Genomic DNA, 22,209 nt, shown 5'->3' with positions numbered 1-22,209 from the left:
TGTTTCTTAAGAAACACCCCCCCCCCCCCCTTTGGGAACTGGTACTGTATGATTTGGTGCAGAAATGTTAGTAGTACTTGTGGCATGTTAAATATTCATCTGATAGCTGATGTTAGTTTATGGGGTTCTTAGGCTGATAAGATACCCTTCACAGCTATGATTTACCAATGTGTTAGCGCTTGTTACATTATGTCTACCTGATCCCAGCTTCCCTGGCAGTCGGCGCTGACCTTCTTCCTCCTACTCTCTGGCTTGTTCTCACATATAACAGGCCCTGCATTTTACCGGATGATGTCAAAAGGCCTCTGACTACTGGGGTGTAGGGTGAAAGAGGCTGTGGGTGATAGTCTTGAAATCAGCAGGAGCAGAGATCAGGTAAATAAAAATCCTTTACACAGGTCCCCTAGACAAAAACAAGCAGTTAAACCCAACGAGTCGTAAGCCCCACTGCAAGGGTAGTTTTTATGTACACGGATAGGCTTTTAATGTGCACGACAGCCCCCTGCAGAAGAAGATTACAAAGGTGAGGCAGTTAGTTGGTGAGGCAGTTAGACTTTTCTCTGAAAAGTCAATTTTTGCACATTGCTTTGCACTCCAGCCCCCAATGTGATAGCAACTATGCCTGAGCCTGATGACCGGGACCCTGACCGGATTCGCATAAATCCGGTAAGGAGTGTAGCAAGATACTTTTCACTTTTCTCATGCAGAGAGCACCCCGTTGTGGGGGCACAGAGAAGCATGAACATGCATATCATATCTGGAACTACTAGAACTTTCAAAAGGGCACAAATGGCACAAAAAGCAATGAGAATGGCTGACTAGAGTGGTATGTGTGGCACAGGAGGGTGCCTACCATCCTGTGGGGGTGGAAAAGGGGTTTGTTTTAGTACAAGTGTGCTTTAAATATAACCTTTTCATATAAACTGAAGAGTACATTCACCTGTAGATGAGATGCATGGAACAATTTTGTTTTATGAACGGCAAAATGCTGCCTTTCAGTTTTTAGGAGTTGCTTGTGTTTTACATAAGGTCAGTTAAGCGTTAATCTTTGTGCCCAGAAGGATCGAGAGCGAGAAAAGGAGAAATAGTTGGTAATCCTGAGCAAATATCAGAGATGCGGGAGCTCCGGACACACAAATGTCAACGTAATATTCCCGCTCTCATCTCTTCTCTTTTGCTTATTATCACCCGCTACGCTATCCTGAGGTATCTCTCCCTGTATCACACTTTATCCTCTGTTGTCAGTGTTTCATGATTTACGGCCACTTCAGTCTAATGCCACCCAGGATGTAATCTATCCCTGATTCCCTAGATTCTCTTCACCCACTTTGGTTTGTCCATCTGCACTTCTATTTATAAAACTTACAAAATTAATATACAAACTGAATGCTTCATTCCCATACATCATTGAAGTGTATTTCCACTTTTGCTGTCAAAATTGAGAAACCCCCACTATGTGCTTGTTACGTGTTCCTATTCACACAGCATATCTAAAATAATTAAAGGAGAACTATGGGGTTAAGTCTTTTCCCCATAGTTCTCCTTAGGGTAACGGGAGAACACAAACGAGCGTCCTCCCGTCACCCTAGGCTCAGTATACAGCTCGCTGTAGCTCGCTGTATACTGAGACGCCGCAGTATACCGCGAGCGGCTGCTCGCGGTATACTGAGACGCCGCAGCTGAAGCGGATTCCGACAATTGTGCCGGGATCTGCCCAGCTGCGTGACTGACAGTTGGCTCTGCCTATCTAGAGGCAGAGCCAGCTGTACCCGCCCCCTCCCCCATCCGTTCCGCCAGTCAGCGCTGGCGGATCGGAGCAGGGAGGGGGGAATCCAGCCCCTCCCCTGTCACGGCAGAGAGCTGTGACAGGATCGAGAGGTGAATGAACGCCAATATGTGTTCGCTCACTTCCCGATCTACTAAGCCGACCTGTGACGTCTCATTGTCACAGGTCGGCTAGAACTATGAGGTGAGTGAAAAGTTCTCCTTTAAAAAAAAAGCACAAAGAACAACTTTTCTTTCAGAAATTAAATTCTTTCAGAATTAGAAACATATCTGTAAAAAAAAACTTCAAGGCAACTGGACTTTCTGTATTTTTCTTGAAGACGTTTTACTGGTCGTCCAAACAGAATTCAGAATTGAGAAAGCTGGTTGGATGACCACTGAAACGTCTTCAAGAAAAATACAGCAAGTCCAGTTGCCTTGACCTATTTTTTTTACAGATATACCATGACCTGGATGAATAAGAACCTTCACAGACATATGCAGAAACATGTAACAAATATAAAACCTGCTATAGTTTTCTAATGGTTAACATATTGTATGTTTTAGTTATTGGAACTCATTGTTCACTATTTACAGAGCTTTCCATAGCTGTCAATCAACAAGCTCACGCCCTGCAAGGTTTGCTGCATGTAAAGTTACAATGTAATAGATTTACAGAGATTGTAGGCATTACAGGCTACAGAAAAAGGTTAGACACACAGAAGGCTATAGCCTATGGGCTACAGGAAAATCAGATTGATGCAGTTGGAGCTGAAAATATCTGTTTCCACCATCACTTATCTATACTGTCTATTCATGCCTCACATACTGTAATACTATCACTCACTGGGTGAAGAAATGTGCAGGATAAGATTAAGTGTTTAGTCAGTTACAATCCCTGCAAGAAATGTTTGGAGCTGTACCTCTAGATCAGTGGTGGTCAACTGACGTACTGTAGTGGGCCTCAAGTCTGGCCCCTGACATCATCAATGGGCTGCACATAATATTCAGTGAATGTACAGTAATGCCACAGAAAGTCATCAGAGACTGAACACATACAACAGGAGATGGTCAAAGACTACAGGCATGCAAGGGTAGATAATCAGAGACTACAGACATTGAACAGGAGGTGGTCAGAGACTGCAGACATGCAACAAGAAATGTCAGAGACTGCAGACATGCTATAGGAGATAGTAAGAGACTACAGACATACTATAGGAGTTGTTGGAGACTGGGGACATGCTCCAGTCTGAGACAGTCATTGACTGGAGACACATTACATTTGACTGCTAGAGATCACTGCTATTAAAAGCCATTTACAATCAATGCTTCCACATTTGTGCTCTATACGGCCCCCTTAACAAAACTGGTGATACATTTGTAATTTCTCCCCGCAAGATCCATTTTAAAGATATACAAATTGAAACTGGATGGACAGCACAGAAAAAAAGTAGGCTAATAAGAAAACCATAAACCAATCCATTTAAATACTGTTATCCAGTCTAAGGAATGTTTTTTCATCTGGTTTAAGTAAACTGCTGAGTATAGAAAACACAGACTACTGACTACAGGGTCCCTTGGGTTTTAGATATGCTGCAGGTGGGGCACTAGGGCTTCAGAGCTCTAGATCTTAGACAAAAGCACTGTGAAAGTATTCTAATACAGTATATTAGACATAGTTTAAGGACAAAACAAACAATACTTGGGATAAGGCTGCGGTCAAGGGAGGAACACTTTAGTGTACATGGTGGACCCATCCAAGAGGGTCCTTAAATGCATAGGCTGCAATTGTTGACCAACTCCAGTCGCTGGGACATACGTTGGGGTACCTTTTAAATAAATGGCAATGCAATGCACCTAGCCCACAGTAACGGTAGGTGTGTTGTGTGACAGCATGCGATAATGGCATGGGATCATGCCATTAACACTACACTTAGGTGTGAACGGGCCCTAATTCTGACACCAACCTGAACTTTTTCTAGTTTTGGGTAAAGTGAGGAATGGGGGAAAATTGCAGTCAGATTCCGCAATCAAAATCCATATGGGATAATTCTTCTCATTTCCTGTCCTTGGGACACCAGGACAAGAAATTGAGAGAATGGATGTCACCAGTACAAGACTACCCCAACACACATATATAGTAAAAACAAACATGCCTGGTCTACAGCCAACCAGCACCTGCATGTGTAAATGGTCCGTGCAGTGTGATGCCCTGCATTGCCCAAAACTAGTGCAGGTGCTGTCAAGTGGATTTCTTCTTTTACAAAATTGCTGTTTGCTATTTTTACTTGCTTTTTACTTGCTGAAAAAAGATTAAGCGGTAGGGTCACTGGTAGATTTTCTAATGAACTTTCAAATGAAAAATCTCATCAGCATATTCAATAATGCCATCAGAGACTTGAAGAATGTTGCTTGAAATTGTGTTTGATTTCAACCTTTGATTTTGCTCATCACTACAGTGAAAATCGATGGTCGATTTAACCACATTAAGAAAATCGAAGGTTACAAAAACATTTTTTTTAAACTACATTCTGCAGCATTTAGCCAGCATTTGTTAACTCTCCCTTTCAATGTAAAGTTTATGATGGGCCTGGGAGTTAATGTTTACCATATTTAACCCTTTAATTATTTAACCCTCTAATTAACTAATCTCCTTATCAGTTATAAACTAGGTGTGCTCACTGTCTGTCCTAACAATGGGTTAAAGATCTCATGACTCTGGTGGTGCATTATTTGTTGATGCACCTTAAAAAAAGCACTATTTTGCCCCTTATCTACACATTGCCATTTATTTTGAGCTAGCTGCTTGTAGAGTCCTATGTGCAATGCTGAGGAACATTATATTGAAATTGCTCAACAATTTTTAGATGCAGCTTTTCCCAGTTTGGTGAACCTCTGCCCATCTTTACTTCTGAGACACAGAGGTCTGACTCTCCAAAATGCTCTATTTATAACCAATCATGTCATTGACCTGTTGCCAATTAACCTAATTAATTGCAAAATGTTCTCCCAGCTCTTCTTTGTTAGTGCCACTTACTTTGCCAGGTTTTTGTTGCCCTGTCACAACTTTTTTGAGACCTGTTGCTGTCATCAATTTAAAAATTACAGTATTTTCTTTTTTTAATGATCCATTTTCTCAGTTTAAAGGAGAATTATGAGGTGAGTGATTTTCACTCAGCCTTATAATCTGAGCCGACCTGTGACAATGGAACTGTCACAGGTCGGCTCAGTAGATCGGGAAGTGAGCGATCACATATCGGCGTTCGCTCACTTCTCGATCTATCCCTGCAGAGAGCCGTGAGTGACAGTCACGGCTCCCTGCAGGGATTCCCCCCCTCCTCTGTCCGATCCTTCAGCGCTGACTGGCGGAACGGACGGGGGAGGGGGAGGGTACAGCTGACTCTGCCTCTAGATAGGCAGAGCCAGCTGTCACTCACGCAGCTGGGTGGATCCAGAGAGAATTGTCGGGATCCGTTCCGGCTGTGGCGTCCCAGTATACCGCGAGCCGCAGCCCGTGGTATACTGAGCTTTGGGTCACAGGAGAACGCTAGTTTGTGTCCTCCCGTTACCCTTAGGAGAACTATGGGGAAAAGCCCTAACCCCATAGTTCTCCTTTAAACATTTGATATGTTTTCTATTGTGAATAAAATATGGGTTTATGAGATTTGCAAACCATTCAACTCTGTTTTTTTAAGATTTTACATAGCGTACCAACTTTTTTGGAATTGGGGTTGTAGTTAATTGTTGGGGTGATAGGATAAGGTCTTTTTTAAACCACCATAAGGTTTGTGCCTGCATTTTTGGTGTAGTGTGCTAGGGACAAAGTAACTTTTTTATTGTTGTGATTTGAACACCACTGCCAGACAACACTGCCAGAGGGGTAACACCACTTTACAGTGGTGTCAACGCTACAGCCACAGCGTACAGCTACAGCCACAGTGAAGATGCAGCAACACACACTGAAGTCAACTCCGCTCTTTCAGCTCTCTTCTCTTGTTGGCATGTTCCCTGTCAGCATATGTATATCAGTGACGTGCGGTACCTTCAGGTTTGGGTGAGGCATTCCCCAGCCCTGCCCCGCCCCCCAACCCAGTCACCAAGCTAGTTTGAGGGAGGGAGAAGGAAGGGAGGAGACAGGGAGGAGCTTCCGTGTCCCTTTCTCGTCACTGCTGAGGCATGGAGATCGATGGCCTCAGTGGGTTTTTTTTTATTGGACCGCTTGTACCAATGGCGCTTTCCCATTGGTCCAAACATTGTGAACAGTGGCACCCAGCAGGCTACTTATGGATGAGACTTGCAGTACCCCAGTGCTGAGAGATCTTCAGTTATACTCTGTAACCTGTGATTTTGCATCAGATGCTGATCTCCTGTTAGAGACCTCTGCCGAAGCTAGCCGAAGGATCGGCCGAAGCTACGGCCAGATCCTTCGGCAGCTTTGTGAATAGACCCCATACTGTCATACGGTGGGTATTGAATAAATTTATCAATGCTTTAAAAACCCTTCAAGTGTGTGCCGGTGAATTACTTTCATTTACTGTTAGAGACCTGACTTGTTCCCTGACTCTTCTGTAACTCTGCTCGATTTGCTGTTCTGCTCCTGTGTTGACTTCAGCTTGTTCCCCAACTGCAATTAATACCTGCCTCTTGGTTCCTATGCTGCCCGCAAGTTGTTGACCCAGACTCTTCTCACAAGTTCCAGTGACATCAGTGGCATCATCACATACTGCCACACATGCCACTACCTGCTCTTCTGTCCTAGTACCCAGTGGTGCTTGGAATAGAGAAGAAGAAAGTCTGCCCTCTTCATCTCAGGCTCCCATCAATGTATGTAACACCTCTTACATAACCAATATTGCTCTTGGATTCCCTTCCCATCTTGGCACTATGGAGTATGAAGACACAGGCATAGAAGCTCATTATGTAATCCAAATTTCAGTTTCTATCACTTAGAAATGTATTTTGGACTTCCTGCTCTGGTCTCTAAGTATAGTTTTTGTAATAGAGGCAAAATCAAATGTTCTTAGTACTGTAAGTCAAATGTACCGTAATGTAATGCAATACTGAATTATGGGCACTAGATTTAGCTGAAAAGAATAAGAAATAAATACTTATTTCCTATTCTTCTCAGCTTCAAGAAATGCCCATAATGCGGCATTACATTGAACTTGAAAAGAAAAAATGCTAAGAAAGTTTGCTTTTGCATCTATTCATACAGATCGAATGTTCACAGAGATTTGCAGGGAAATGCCTCCTCGAACTGTTGCTAAATAGACCCCTATATGAAATAAACTAAACTACCCTAGATAAACCCCTCAAAAACATACCTTCAAAATAAAAGTAACTAAAGCTAAAGGTAGAGTGAAATCAATCTGGTCATCCCCAGGCACCAGTAACTAAAATATCTGTTTTGGCCGCATCAACCTTTTAAACAGAAAACACCGTGTAATATTCTGGAACATACAGATTTCATTTCACCTTCTACAATTTGTATTCTTCGCAAATGCAAAATATGTTTTGTAAAAGAAATTGCTATTCTCGGTATATTTAGCCTCATTCACAGTGTAAGAAAAGAATGTTCTGTCTATAGAAAGCCCAGAAGATGATTGCTTGGCTGCAGAGCTGACCCTCTGCAGTAAAGGCAAGCTGTGTTTTCTAGCAGTTGCACCATGTCATTATGGGTTATTAAAAGTATTTTTGTGAATGAAAGGAGTCATGACGGCAAAAAAGCCACCAAGGCAAAGCGGCGTTAATTACTGTGTTTGACAAAGTCTAATTACTGAAAGAGACAGCAGAGGAGGGAGAAGGAGGAGGCATGGATGGGGGACAGAGATAAGGCAAAGAGAAAGGGCACCAAGCTGAAATAGAAAAATGAAAAGGTGATGTTTACCAGGGAAATAAGATAGTAAAATAAAACGGGAGAAATACAATGCCAGCAAACAACAGCAGGTTTATTTAACATGTCAGTGCACACAGCAATTATGACCTATTACAACCAATTCAAGTTTAGGTCCATATGGTGCGTTATGATTGGCTGTTATAGAGCAGTGCATTTTGTATACCGCTCCTAATATTAATGTGGACAAATGATAATATAGTTGAAACTGGTGGGATGTAATTGCTGACTGTGTATACAGTGATCATGAAGTACACCATTTAGCATGATACATTACCTACATTTGTCACATGTAAATCATGATACATGGGAAATATATGTCGTCTGCAGTTGGTGACATAATATGACAGCCAGTACCACACAGTAGCCAATGTCAACTGTCAAATCTGGATGTGATTGGTGCTTCCGAGGCAACATGAGTATAGACAATTCCAGTTATCTCCTTCTCTTCTGCAATCTGTAGACTACCAGTACCTTAGACATTGACCTGTGAAGAGTAATATTAATCTAGGTTCCCAATCCCAATTGACAACTAGTAGTGTGCAACGCTGCGTGCTCTTAGCTGTGAGACCTTGCTGTAACTGACAGGTCTCAGTCTCCACCAATCAGTGAGGTTCCTGATCATGTGACCACCATGTCAATTATGACACAATGATCATATAAATGTTGTAGAAAATCATGAGCGCTTCACTCATTGGTAAATCTTATCAATTAACTTTTCAGATCTGCTACTTTTTGGCCTGCTAAATATAACATTTAAATAATTTAGTTATATCCGGTCAGTTAGTACAAAAAATACCTGTTGGTAATGTCAGAAATATAGAGCTGTCCTGTGTCTTATCTGTAAAAATTAGTGATAACCTTCATAGACATGCCCTGTGTCTTGTGCACAATTCCCCTGTTATCTCGAGGAGCCTGGTTAGCCCCCCTCCCCCCCTAGTTGCCATTTCAGGGATGCAGAATAATCAAGAGCCTGTATTTTATTTAGAATAGGATAGGCGGTGGGGTTGAGTAGTTTAAGAAAAAAATAGGCAGGGCTGACATCACTTAGACCACAAAAATGCTATGTGTTGTCAGCCCACAATGAGAATAAGTAGTTGAGTGCATTCCTGGTATTTTTTTGTACTTGCCGGGTCTTTAAAAGAATGAAAAAGAATGAAACATAGGAAAATGTTCATAAATTGCAGAGTTGTACTTTTTTTTATATTGCCCTGACATAGACTTAAAGAGGGTCAACACAAAGTTGGCACACATCTTTGAATATTAATAAATACATTTAATGAAAATATGCAGGGAAAAAAAACCTGTTTTGGTGATCTGTGTCTCTTCTTCAGGGTTAACAATATACTTTTTTAAAGGAAACAAAATATGTTTTTTAAAATACATTTTTATAAATTCTGCCATAGGTGCTCCTCCCTGCCTGTCAGTACTTTTCTGTAGGTATACACTGAAACAGGCATGATTTTTGTTTACTTTTTGAGGCTTTTGTATCGCATAGTAACTGGATTTGGTACTTGTTTACTTTTACTTGACTCTGCATTGCACACTTCTGACCTCATTACACACTCCTGACCCCTGTATTTTCTGAAATACATACTCCTGACCCCTGTACTCTCTGCATTATATACTCCTGCACTCTCTGCATCATGCACCCTTGACCCATGTACTCTCTGTATTACACACTCCTGACTCCTGTACTCCCAGGATTACAAATTTCTGGCCCCTGCAGTCTCTGCATTATACACCCCTGATCCATGCACTCTCTGCCTTACACACTCCTGACCGCTGTACTCTCTGCATTACACACTCCTGACCGCTGTACTCCCTGCATTACATACTCCTGACTCCTGCACTCTCTGCATCACACACCCTTGTCCCCATACCCTCTGCATTACACACTCCTGACGCCTGTACTCCCAGCATTACATATATATGGCCCCTGCAGACTCTGTCTTATATACTACTTATACATGCACTCTCTGCCTTACACACTACTGACTTCTGCACTCTCTACATCTCGCACTGTTTACCCCTGTACTCTCTGTATTACACACTTCTGACCCCATGTATGCAAAACAAACAAACAGACAGCGCTTTCTCCTCGTGTAATACAGTTTATTAATCAATGTTTATGTTACAAGCTGACATAAAATATTACTCACATGGTAAAATATTACTCACATGGTAATCACTGAATGAATGGTACAAGGCAGACCCCACACAAAGCTGACTTGCTAGCTGACTCATTTCGGGGAATATACCCCTTCCTCAGAGCTAGCAAATGTAAAATGAAATACAAATATATAGACTGGGTGAGCACCATGTGACCCCAAACCAAACCCACTTAATCAGATGTATGCACTCTATGTATCACACTCATGACCCCTGTACTCTCTGCATTACATACTCCTGACTTCTGCACTCGCTGCATCAGGCACTCTTGACCCCTGTACTTTCTGTAATACACACTCCAGACCCCTGTACTCTCTGTATCACATACTCCTGACCCCTGCACTTAATGTACATGGATGTACATTTCATACTGCTTACCACTGCATGTTGAGTGCATTATATACTTCTGAAGTTCTTCTTTAAGGTATGCTGTGCGCATATGTAATAGATGTGTGCAGAGTTTCGTATGTGTCAGTTGAGCTAGCCATACGTGACTTTGAGCTGTGGGTGTCCCTGACCTTATCACCCGGTTCAACAAAAATTGAAACTTTTGTTAAGAGAGCCAGGTAGAAAAGTGTTAGCTGAACAGTGCCTGCATCCAATCAGAATACAATAGCCGGCATCAGGGATTGCTCTATCCATGTTGTTTAGAGTGCAAGGAGGGAATCTAAAGATTTCTCTTATTCAGCCCTGCAGGAATCTAGGGAATCTAGCAGTGTATAGCCAGCTTAAATTTTCTTTTTTTTACCATGCCCCATTAAGACCCTCCTGCTGTGCAATTTGCCCACACTACCATTCAGCACGGCTTTTTCTGGTATGGGTGGGGTGTTAAAAAAAAATTATCGTCTGCTTGGTGCCAGATATGCTAGGTATGCCACTACTTTTAGTTCAGTGTGTATGTTCACACACTGAAATCCAGTGTATTACCAGAGGTGTAGTACAGATGAGGATTCATCTGTGCTTACATGGGGCAAGTGCATATTTACACTTCTATAAACTGGCGGCAGCAATGATCTGCACAGCTCTGTTTAAGGGATGATCTGCAGATATCAGGAAGGAATGTTAGGAAAAGCGAGATACTCTGCAGGTTGCACTAGGTATGGAAGAGATGTGCTAGAGGACCAGTGTCCATCCTCCTCCCTCAGGCTTGTGGTGGGGGGAAGCAGTGACGTCAGACTTGCTCTATATATCTGGGGCTGGGAGCAGGTGCACACAAGACACTTCTAAAAGAGTAGTGATGCCGACACCAAAAATCTCCGGAGCTGCTGGGAAAAGCTTCAGAAGGGCTGTTTCTGAACTCGACCCTAAACAAGCTGAGGCCATTCTGGTAAGGGGCTTATTATCTGTAAGCTGTGCGGCTTTCTATTCTATGCGTAGACTTTTGTTTCTCACACCTGCACTGGTGGATACTTTTTAGACCAGAACTGGGGTGTATGCATGCTGATTGTGTGTAATCTTCAGCTTAATGCTGTGTGAGCAGTCCACTGATATAGTTAGATTATTACAAATAAAATAAAATAAAAAATTGGGGATACTTTGAAAATAATTTTTCAAAGTAAAAGTAAAAGTGGAGCAGGGGTCCAGAACTACGAGCAGGTTCTATTGTTATAGGATATCTATTTATTAACTGCTGCAGTCTTGCTCAAGTTTTTGTTTTGCACCACAGAGTTATTAATAGTTTAAGCATAATTCTGGGGGTTTTAATATTTTTATTTCTTTATTTAGCATCTCATTTTATACCATTTCAGTCTGTTTTTACTATCCGTATCTCCTAATATTTTTTTTTTTTAAATAAAATAGGTAACTATTAGCTTGATTTGTTGGTGATGATACCTCTTTTGTGTATTCAGAAAGGCAGTAAATTAAGCACTGATGATGTATAAAGTGTTGTAACCCATAGCAACCAATCAGGTTTATGTTAACTGTTGCCAGGTGAAAGATAATTTATTTGATTAGTTGCTATGAGTTACTGCACTTTGCATATCATATTTGCTCTTTTTACTGAAATTTGAAATTAGCCCACGTATGTTTTAGTTTTAGGGTTCACCACATCGCAAGCACTACACTGTGGATGCGTTGGACAGCGTTGCGCTGCAATAAAATGATACCTGCATCATTTTAACACAGCTCAGCACAACACAGTGCAGAGGTGTGAACTACACCTATTGAAGCCAAAGTTGTTTGCCTTGACTTTGCGTTGTATTTGCGTTGGCCACTGCTGCCCATTGCAACAGAATGATTATTATGGCATAGTGTAAAACTTATATAAATGATTTAGGGCTGCAACTAATATTTTCATAATTGATTAGCTGGCTGATTTAAAAAAAATAAAATACCATCAACCTATAGAGATATGAAGAAAAAAAAAAGAAGAAAAACCTAAAACAGAACGCTATGCCCACAGCTACCGCCTGTTGATCCAGAGGTGAATTTTGTTTTTATTTTTAATTTAATTTTCTTTAACTTTATTTTTTTAAACTTTATTTTTTTATACTTCATTACTATTACAAGCCCCCTATGTAGATGGAGATGACAAGTTCTCTTTAAGGTGACATTAGGGGTCTATTAGACCAGCTGGGAGCAGCAACTATCAGGGGGGACACTGCAGCCAGTGCCCAGTGGGGAGGAGAGAAGCAAAATCACCTAATCCATAATGAGAATCGTTGACAGCGATTCTCATTATTGATTATCATCGATAAAATCGATCCATTGTTGCAGTCCTAAAATGATGTGCTTGCTGCATTAAGGTAATAAGAAAACAATGTCATAACAATAAATAGCAGGTTAATGTTGATGTGTTTTTATTGCTGTCCCTGCTGATGAGGTTCACTACTCTGTTTGTCCCAGTGATCAATGAGACAGAAAGTGGTGGAAAATCCAACATTTTAGAGTTGTGGTCAGAACAAGAAGTGGGGAGAAATTTTTTGATGGGGAAAAAAGTTCCGGTGACAACTACGATGCGAATACTCATGTTGGGGAGATTTCCTCTTATTTCCTGTGGAGTCTCCAGGAAATTTCCCCAGTGAGACACAGACAGCAAATAGAGTATTAAACCTTCCCTACTCTATCCAAAATTAAATGTAGATATTATCTATACATACCCTTTAATTAACCAAAACGTATTAAAATTTAAGCGTTATATAAATGAATAGGGCGCATGCCAATAATACCAAGTCACATTATTATTTAGAATAAAAAAGTTCCTCTTTCTTGGCATTCATTTAAACACTGCTAAGCTCCAAGATGACATCACATCTGGGTTAAATTACTAAAGAAATAGAGGCTGTGCACTTAACTTAGTAAATATGATGGAGCTGTGTTCATGTTAAATACCCAATCACGTGGAAAGGAAATTTTAAAAAACAGGATTGCACATGATTGAATGACTGAAATGAAAACAACTTCACCTCATTTACTAAGCTCAGTGACCATTCACTTTACAAAGTGAACATGCTCAATTCCTTTAGCAAATCGGCCCCATAGTGTCTGACTACAGAGTGCATTATAGCTGCTTAATGGAGACTGCAGACATTTTATAGATGTGGGATAAACAAAGAGGAACAGCAAGGCACAACCATTATGGCTGCCCCCATGTAAAATATATTTACAAATTATACATAGAAACAAGGTTTTTCAATCATAGACATACAGTGGTACCTCGGTTCACGAACGCTTCTGTTTGCGAACAATTCGGTTTGCGAACAGGAAGTTCAGCAAAATGTTGCCTCCGTTTGCGAACTCCGCTTCGGGTGACGAACACAACTGCAGCCATTTTCCTTACTCTGACACATGGTCATGGCTTCCTCTAGTCGAGATCACAGTTTGATTTGGTTCACGACCAAATCGGTTCGCCACCAGAAACCACTGTACATTGATATGCTTGTGTGGTGTTTTTGGATATTGTCTTTATGCATTGTATCCATAATTTAAGATTACAAATTCAAACAATATTAAAAAAAAAAAATATTGTAGAATACACAATTGAAGTCAGAGGAAGTACAACAGCCATGTCTCAAGCGGACATTTAATTTGGGGCTCTCTTATTAAAGAGGCTTTAGAATGTCTAAAATATTTTACTGAAAAGTACTGAAAAGGTACTGAAAGTGTGCATTACAAGATCAGTTTATATACCTGCAAACGTTAACAAAATCAACAACACTGACCATGACACTTCTATATTACAGAAAAATATGAAAATGACGTACTTCCTTCTTTCTTCCTTGAAGAGTAGCTCTCCAGTCCACAAGAATGCTATTTCTAGCAAAACCATATAAAAAAGTATACCATTTAAATGTAATTCTTCATCTATTTTGGCTACAACTACTAGTGGTCAGAGAAAACTGGGGCTAAAGCTGGCCATAGATAGTTTCAATTTCCGCCAATTACTTCTGAAACAGTGATTTTGAGCCATGGGTGGCCCTGCAAGCACCATCCGACTTGGCAAAAGTCAATGTAAAAATCAGCTGAGCTGGGAGGAAAATTATCGGCCTCGCAGTGACTGCAGTTGCAGTCACTGTTCGGCAATGGCACTTTATTTATACAGGAAGGACATTGCCATGTCTTTTGCGGGATCTACCTCTACATGGACACCATAAATCCAGAGGCACAGCTACAACAAATTGTGCCCCCGCTGTGGTTGCCATGGGTTGGGCAGAATGCCGGCCAGTGCATTTCAGGTTGCTAAGAGCTGGCCAGGGAGATGTGTAAGGGCCATACACCTTTCCACGCCCGGCCCTTTGCAACCTGGGATTCTTTGTCCGGTGTCCTGCCCACATACACATCTCTCCGCCTGCCATGGTTGCTAAGAGCCTGACGGGAGATGTGTATGGGAGAGGGGTGGGGAGAGAAAAAAGCTGTCTGTGCCCTCCCCCTCAAGTGGCACCCAGGGTATGTGCCAATGTAGGCACAGGAGTATCTAGGCACCTTACATACCAGGCATATTTTTATCATTCAGGAGGAGGGTACTTTTTAGGCACAATTATGATTAGGAGACACGGCATTTCCACCCCATAACAGGAAGTTCCTCAACAAAGACCTTCATGGCAGGATCACCAGGTACTATTTTAATGAAGACTCAATACTGTGATCTCAAAAATTACTTTTGAGATCACAGTAATATTAAAAGCTGATATTACTGTAGCACTCTAGAGGCAGGAGTGCTATTAAATTTAATATTTACAGATTGTATGCAGTCTGATGCTGATTTGTAGTCGGTTTGTAGTTTGGTTTCCCCTAATCAATCTGTCATTGTTTGCATCTGTCTGCTGCTGGGTGTACCATGATCACAGAACAGAGCAACGTATGAAAGATTGCAATGAGTAGATATACCTCTCCAGCCAATCACTGTGAGGTAATGGCCAGTGGTGCATGCTGGGGGAGGAGATAAATACTTGGGGTGGACCATGTGAGCTCTCTCTTCCTCCTGGAGCCCTGCCTGTGAGGAGGCTGCTACGGACGGTCTGAGATGGCTAGGCCTGAAGCTTGGGGACTAGCCGTGTACTTACACTGGAGCCTGAGTCTGAAGGCCTAGTGGTTAAATCTGATGACAAGGATGAACATGACTGGTGACTTCTACCTCCTGTGCTGCTGTGCCAGGTGTTCTTCCTGCTGTGCATGGAGGTAGCAACCACCCTCTGCCATGTAATGGAGACTACATCAGCTTGGATGACCCTAACCCTCAACCTCTCTCCCTGAAGTTCTACATAAAGTTCTCAGCATCATATCTACAGTCTGGACATTGCTGTAATCAATCACCATAGAGAGTGGAAAGTGCTGATGGGCAAAGTGAGTGAAACTATCCCTAGACAAGAAGATTACTGAGTTGCTGTAACCCATAGCAACCGACCCTAAAGTCATGGTGTGCTGGTGTTCTGTGGATCCATCATAGAGGTTTCTTACGGAGGAAACACATGTAGACCAGTTAGTTCTGTTACTGCAGACCACCTTTTAGAGCCAGAGGTAGTGTTATCCTACATGTATGTGAACTATCACTGATCTAGAAAACGGTGTCACTACATGACATTTTATTTTGAACAATAATATTACAGGTATTTTATATAGCACTGCCAATTCATGGAACCCTTTACATCGGGTAGGGAAACTTTGGCCCTCCAGCTACTGTGGAACCACAAATCACATTGCAAGACTCTGACATTGCCACAGGCATGACTCCCAGAGGCAGATGCATTATAGGATTTGTAGTTTCCCCACAGCTTGAGGTCTGGAGTTTGCCTACCCCTGCTTTACATACTATTCAGTTACATCAGTCCCTGCCCTCAAGCAGCTTACAATTTAAAGGAGAACTATGAGGTGAGTGATTTTCACTCATCCTCATAGTTCTAACCGACCGGTGACAATGAAACTGTCACAGGTCGGCTCAATAGATCGGGAAGTGAGCGAACACATACCGGCGTTGGCTCACTTCTCGATCCTGTCACAGCAGAGAGCCGTGACAGGAGAGGGGCTGGATTCCCCCCTCCCCGCTCCGATCCTCCGGTGCTGACTGGCGGAATGGACGGGAGAGGGGGCGGGTACAGCTGGCTCTGCCTCTAGATAGGCAGAACCAGCTGTCACTCACACAGCTGGGCGGATCCAGACATAATTGTCAGGATCCGTTTCAGCTGCGGCGTCTCAGTATACCGCGAGCTGTAGCTCGCGGTATACTGAGCTTAGGGTGATGGGAGGACGCTAGTTTGTGTCCTCCCGTTACCCTAAGGAGAACTATGGGGAAAAGCCCTAACCCCATAGTTCTCCTTTAGGGTCCCTATTTCATATACAACAGCTAATTTACCTACCAGCATATCTTTGGAGTGTAGGAGGAAACCCACGCAAGCAAAGGGAGAACATCTCAACTCCATACAGATAGTGTCCTGTTCAAACCTGGATTTGAACTGGGTACCCTAATGCTGCAAGGCAATTGAGCCACTGTACTGTCCCACAGAAACTTAGCAGATATTCCACTGTCGCAAGGTTAGGAATATCTTTAGCAGTTTACTAATTGGTTAAACTCTGTGATTTTTTTTCCAGTCTCCCCGATTCTTGGGCAGGAGGCAAAGTTTGATAGAAGATGCTCGGAAGGAAAGGGAAGCGGCAGCAGCGGCGGCAGAGACTTCGGAATGCTCAGACTCTCTGGTATTCGAGGAGAAAGATGGCAAAGCCATTGTCAACCTACTCTTCTCTCTCAAAGGAAACAAACCGTCATTATCCCGCACTCTGAAAGTGTTTGAGGTAAGGCACAGATAAAAGCCCAAGTCAAGCGATATAAATTGGGTAGAGCACATAAGAAATCCATGGATCAGTTCTCCTAAATGCTTCTTAAAGTTTCAGTGGCCTACACAAGAAAGATCTTCCTCCCAAAAGGATCTGCGTATTAATGCCCAATTGAAGTCTCACATCTTTTAAAAATCTTTTTTAAGATCTGAGCTTGTGAACAATTTTTATTTGGAAGCACCTTAACCCCTTCATAACTGAGCTAGTTTTCAGGTTCTGTTCATAAATGACTGACACATTTTTTACATTTTTGCTGTGTGATTCTTCCACAGCAGTAATATACTTTCTTACTAAATGTACCCACACATATTATATATAGTTTTTTAGAGGACAGATAGGGCTATATAATTATATCACATATGTGTACCTAAGCCCTCACTTAGTTTGAATAAAATTCTTTTTTATTTTATTTTTGGCTATTAGGCTGATCCAAACTTAGGAACAGCTAATAATAACCTTAGAGACTGATCCTGACTTTAGTCAGATTCAGATCTCACTAAAAGCTCTTTGATCGTGACTAGACGATCAGAACTGATACATTTCACTCAAAAGATATACATTGTATCTTTTGAGTGAAAGAAATGTATCTAAACATCGGGCTCTCGAGCTGTCAAAACAAATAGCAGAGAGGTGAGGTGAGGTGAGTCACTGCTGCCTCTCTGCTATTTTGAGCTGTCAAATACGGGATTGCAAATTGCGGTCCTCTATTTGCATGTAATGGCTTAATTCTTTCATTAATGAAAGGAAGAAGCTTTTACAAAAAGCGTAATTATTTCATTAATTAATGCCTCAATACTGAGACATTAATGAATGACTTAAATGCTGAGAATCAGCATTACAAAGCCTGATATAACTCGTCACGTACAGTGTACGTGGCCAGTCATATAGGCACAAAGTGACAGGACGTACACTGTACGTCTCCCGTCACGAAGGGGTTAATACTTTTTGCTGAATATTCTGTTTCCTATCCTTACACTGCAGTCACCTGTACTAGCAGAGCTGAGTAACAGCCACACCCCTAATCACAAGTTTCCTCTCATGGTCTTGTATTGAAACATAAGGGGTATGACTGACTCTGTCTATTATTGAGTGCTGATTATAGAGAACAGTAAGTCTAAAGGGAATCCTAAAAGGATACCCTGCACAGCTGCTGTAATAGGAAAGAGAAAAGGTTCTGGCAATGTCTCTAAAGGATATGAGAAGCTTGTGAACAATTCAACCTTCCAGCAAATAAATATAAATAAAATACCCATTAGACCCCTAATGTCACCTAGGGACCCCAAAGAAGCAGATAAAGCAGCGATCAGGCATCCGTATAGCCGCCGGATTGCTTGTATGTGAACAGCCATTGCCGGCTGTTTAAAGCAGTACCAAGGTCACAGCTGCTGCTGCTCCAATTAGTATAATTGTTTCAGGATGCTGCCGTTTATTTACGCTATGTGGTCCTGAAGCAGTTAACAGTGCAACTGTCTAAGGTTCACATGTTTGTGATGCGTTCTTATGCGTGTCATCCTATTGATTTAATTGGCCTGCACACACGTGACAAACACGACAAAGAAGTATTTTCAGCTGTGAGCTTCCTGGGTTTTTTGACCACACATTTGTACATGTTTGACACCCGTCCATGAATGGGCAAAATGCATGTTTTTACTGGCTGTGTTTTGGGCGCCTTTAATAAGTAATGACACTGCAAGCGTATCACGCATTGACGTATTGTGTGAACGAAAGTGTGAATGGGTATTAAGGTCTGAGTATGCTTTTATGTTTAAAGGAGAACTATGAGGTGAGTGCTTTTCACTTACCTCATAGTTCTAGCCGACCTGTGACAATGAGACTGTCACATGTCGGCTCAGTAGATCGGGAGGTGAGCGAACGCCGTTATGTGTTCTCGATCCTGTCACGGCTCTCTGCCGTGTCAGGGGAGGGGCTGGATTCCCCCCTCCCGCTGACTGGCGGAACGGACGGGGAGGGGGCGGGTACAGCTGGCTCTGCCTCTAGACAGGCAGAGACAGCTGTCAGTCACGCAGCTGGGCGGATCCCGGCATAATTGTCGGGATCCGCTTCAGCTGCGGCGTCTCAGTATACCACGAGCAGCAGCTCGTGGTATACTGCGGCGTCTCAGTAAACCGCGAGCTACAGCCTGTTATCCAGTACAACATGTTGGATCTCAAGCACAATTGGAGCAGTCCCACTGCATCGGATCTCTCCAGCTCACGATCCATAAACAGTTTCAGGGCGCCATGCAGTGTACTTCCTAAGGGACCTGAAACCACCAGCCTGGTTTTTCATCTTCTGTTAGAGTCCATAGATTCTTTGGAGTCTTCCTGAGCACCATCAGATGTGGACCTCTCCTGTGCCTTATCCAGGGAGGAGTTCTTTGCAGCTATGCTAGATTTTATGGGCCATATTGCAGCTATGATTGCTGACTTGGAACACAGAGGCTGTAAGCATACTTCTACACCTTCCCCTCCAGAATCTGTATCTGACATACCAGCAGTGGTAGAGGCCTCTGAGCCTAATGTTAAGGAGGCTCTGTCTGACAAAGAGTTTCACAAATCCTTGATGGATGATTTTGTACCTGCACAATGGCATTGAGGACCAGAGCCTCTATTCTTCCTAAGATGGTTTTGGCCTTTCACATCAACTAAGACATTATTCTCCTGTTTCTTTGTCCGTCTCCATTACATCACAACTAAAAGGAAATTTCACTCCCTGGATAAAGTTCATGCTGTGCAGGTTTACCTTCCAGCCACTGCTTCCATTAGAAAGACTGACTCTCTTTTTGTCATTCCTGATTCCAGCCATTTATTTCATGGTGGCTCAGATAGATCATCATACAAGCTGACAGTCTTGTGGACAGGGTGCCCCGTCAAGGTGCACTCTAGTAGGTCTGTGAGTGCTTCTTGTACTTTTCAGTAGGGATGCACCGCTACCACTTTTTTAAGACCGAGTACGAGTACCGATACTGTTGATCAAGTACTCACAGATACCAATTACCGATACTTTTTCTTAAAGGGACAGGTCACATTTTTTCTAAAGCAATACAAACTAATGCTTTAAGGTCACTTTCTTAATATTATGATTCATGAGATGATGGGCGCTGCGTCATTACACGGCGCCCGGCTTCCAGATTTGCTAGCTTCCTGACCAATCGGGAAGCCGGGCAGCGCGTCATTGCACGCTACCCGGCTTCTTTATTGGCCGGGAAGTCGGCTCCATGCTCTCTCATCACAAGTGACGAGAGAGCATGGAGCCGTTTCCTGGCCAATCAGGAAACCGGGCAGCGTGTAATGATGCGCTGCCCGGCTTCCTGATACAGGAAGTACTCGTGCTAGGTATCGGAGCATTTGGGTGAGTATGAGTACTCACCCAAATACTTGGTATCGGCACCGATACCGATACTAGTATCGGTATCGGTGCATCCCTACTTTTCAGCATCAGGCCTCTGTCTCCCAGTTTTGCAAGGCTGCCACCTGGTCTTCTTTTCACACATTCTCTTTTTTACCAAGTGGATGTTCAGGTCTCATACAATGCCAGCTTTCGGCACCTTTTTGACCTGCAGGTTGCCATCAGTTCTATTGTTTTTGTTATGTTGGACATCCCCATTGTCTCTGAATAACTGAATCCTGTGTCCCTCAATTAATGAGAAAGTAGACATTTTCTTGGAGTTCATTATAAGACACATGTCCCAGCCCTTTGTGTTGTGTGTTTGCGATCTAATCCCTTTGCTGCTTTTCTGGAAAACTGACACATTCTGGGAATGGGAGGAGTTATACCTGGCTGGCCAATTACTTTTTGTTTGCCAGTATCCAATTCCTCCTGTAGGTGGCAGTGTAACCCAATTGCCCCTGAATTACTGTATCCTGTGTCCCTTAATGAATGCCAATAAATGGATTTCACAGTATGTACAAAAATCCTCCTATCCTTAAGAGAGGCCGTGAGGATAAAAAAAAATTGGAACTGCCTCTACTGCCTTATTTATTAAGGTCATCTTGATCCTGACTTCCCTGACTAGTGAGCCTTTGACCTGGAGTTAGTAGGCTAGATGAGAGTTTTCAGATTTTACTGGATTCATGCTTGTTTTGGCCTAGCAGTTAGTGAAGGTCTAAAGGACACTACTAACACCTGCACGTTTAGAAACAATATGTCTGTTCTTTCTATTTCTGTCCTTACAGTGTTAGCCTACAGTAAAAGTATTCATGCCGAGGAAAGAAGTCTGTAGGACTATTAGAATTTCTTTGACTTCAGTATAACAGTAATAGTACTGCACTGCAGGTGCTTGGAAATTATTAAATATAATGGCTTTGGTAATATGTTTAATAAATCAATTCACATTCCACAGTGCAGACCTCAGACTCCTAAAATAAAAGTTATACTTTATTGCTGGAGCAGGAGGATGTGACTCACGTCTGCATTATGTCATGGTGCGGACATCCTGCCTTGTCTATAAGGTTATGTCCCGAAGTCACACTGACCTTGGTAAAATGACATTTTCATACATGTCATAAGTCTTAAGGTTTTAATTAAGTTTGGGAGTTTGTCTTCTTAACAAAGACACTCTGGAACATGCTTACTAAATGAAATAATAAAAAAAATACATATACAGCCATGGTCAAATTTGTTGGTTCCCTTCAACGAAACCAAATATGAACCCCATAGTTTTCTCTAAAAATGACTTGAAACTGACAAAAATAGTTGACAGCCATCATTCATTCTATTTTTAATACAAATCAGACTTGACTTTAGATTTTTCATTTAAAAGAATATTTTAAATAATTAAACAAATGAAAATGGCATGAATAAAAATGATGGGACCCTAAAGCTGTCCATACACCTATAGATTTTCTGCAGATTTTCTATGGTCAGATGAAAAAAGGGCAACAGGTTCCTCTAATTATGCTAAACTGTGTGGATGGAGGAATCTCCGACTGGGCCAAGCTTCAGTATCTTGCTAGTCGACCCCGCTGCCTGTCAAAATACCTGAAAAATCTAATTGGATGCAGGCATTGTTCAGGTGTTTTGTCAGCCAGTGGGGCAGACTAGCAAGATACTGAAGCTTGGCCAAGCTGGAGATTCCTCCATCTACACAGTTTAGGGTAGATGGAGGAACC

At 42.2% G+C, this 22,209-nt stretch overlaps 1 protein-coding gene across 1 annotated transcript in view; it reads left to right on the top strand.

The window, feature by feature from the left end:
* The first annotated feature begins 11,059 nt into the window (after positions 1-11,059).
* The window catches only part of TH (tyrosine hydroxylase), a 39,850-nt gene continuing 28,700 nt past the window's right edge, over positions 11,060-22,209 (top strand). Inside the window, exons 1-2 of the mRNA XM_018562660.1 lie at positions 11,060-11,156; positions 16,856-17,056. Of these exons, the coding sequence (XP_018418162.1) occupies positions 11,067-11,156; positions 16,856-17,056 (291 nt within the window). The 5' untranslated portion in view covers positions 11,060-11,066. The remainder of the gene's footprint in view (positions 11,157-16,855; positions 17,057-22,209) is intronic.

Source organism: Nanorana parkeri, unplaced genomic scaffold (assembly GCF_000935625.1).
Source record: "Nanorana parkeri isolate BGI_ZX_2015 unplaced genomic scaffold, ASM93562v1 scaffold589, whole genome shotgun sequence".
NCBI classification, from domain to species: domain Eukaryota; kingdom Metazoa; phylum Chordata; class Amphibia; order Anura; family Dicroglossidae; genus Nanorana; species Nanorana parkeri.
This window is presented reverse-complemented; position numbering and strand designations above follow the sequence as displayed.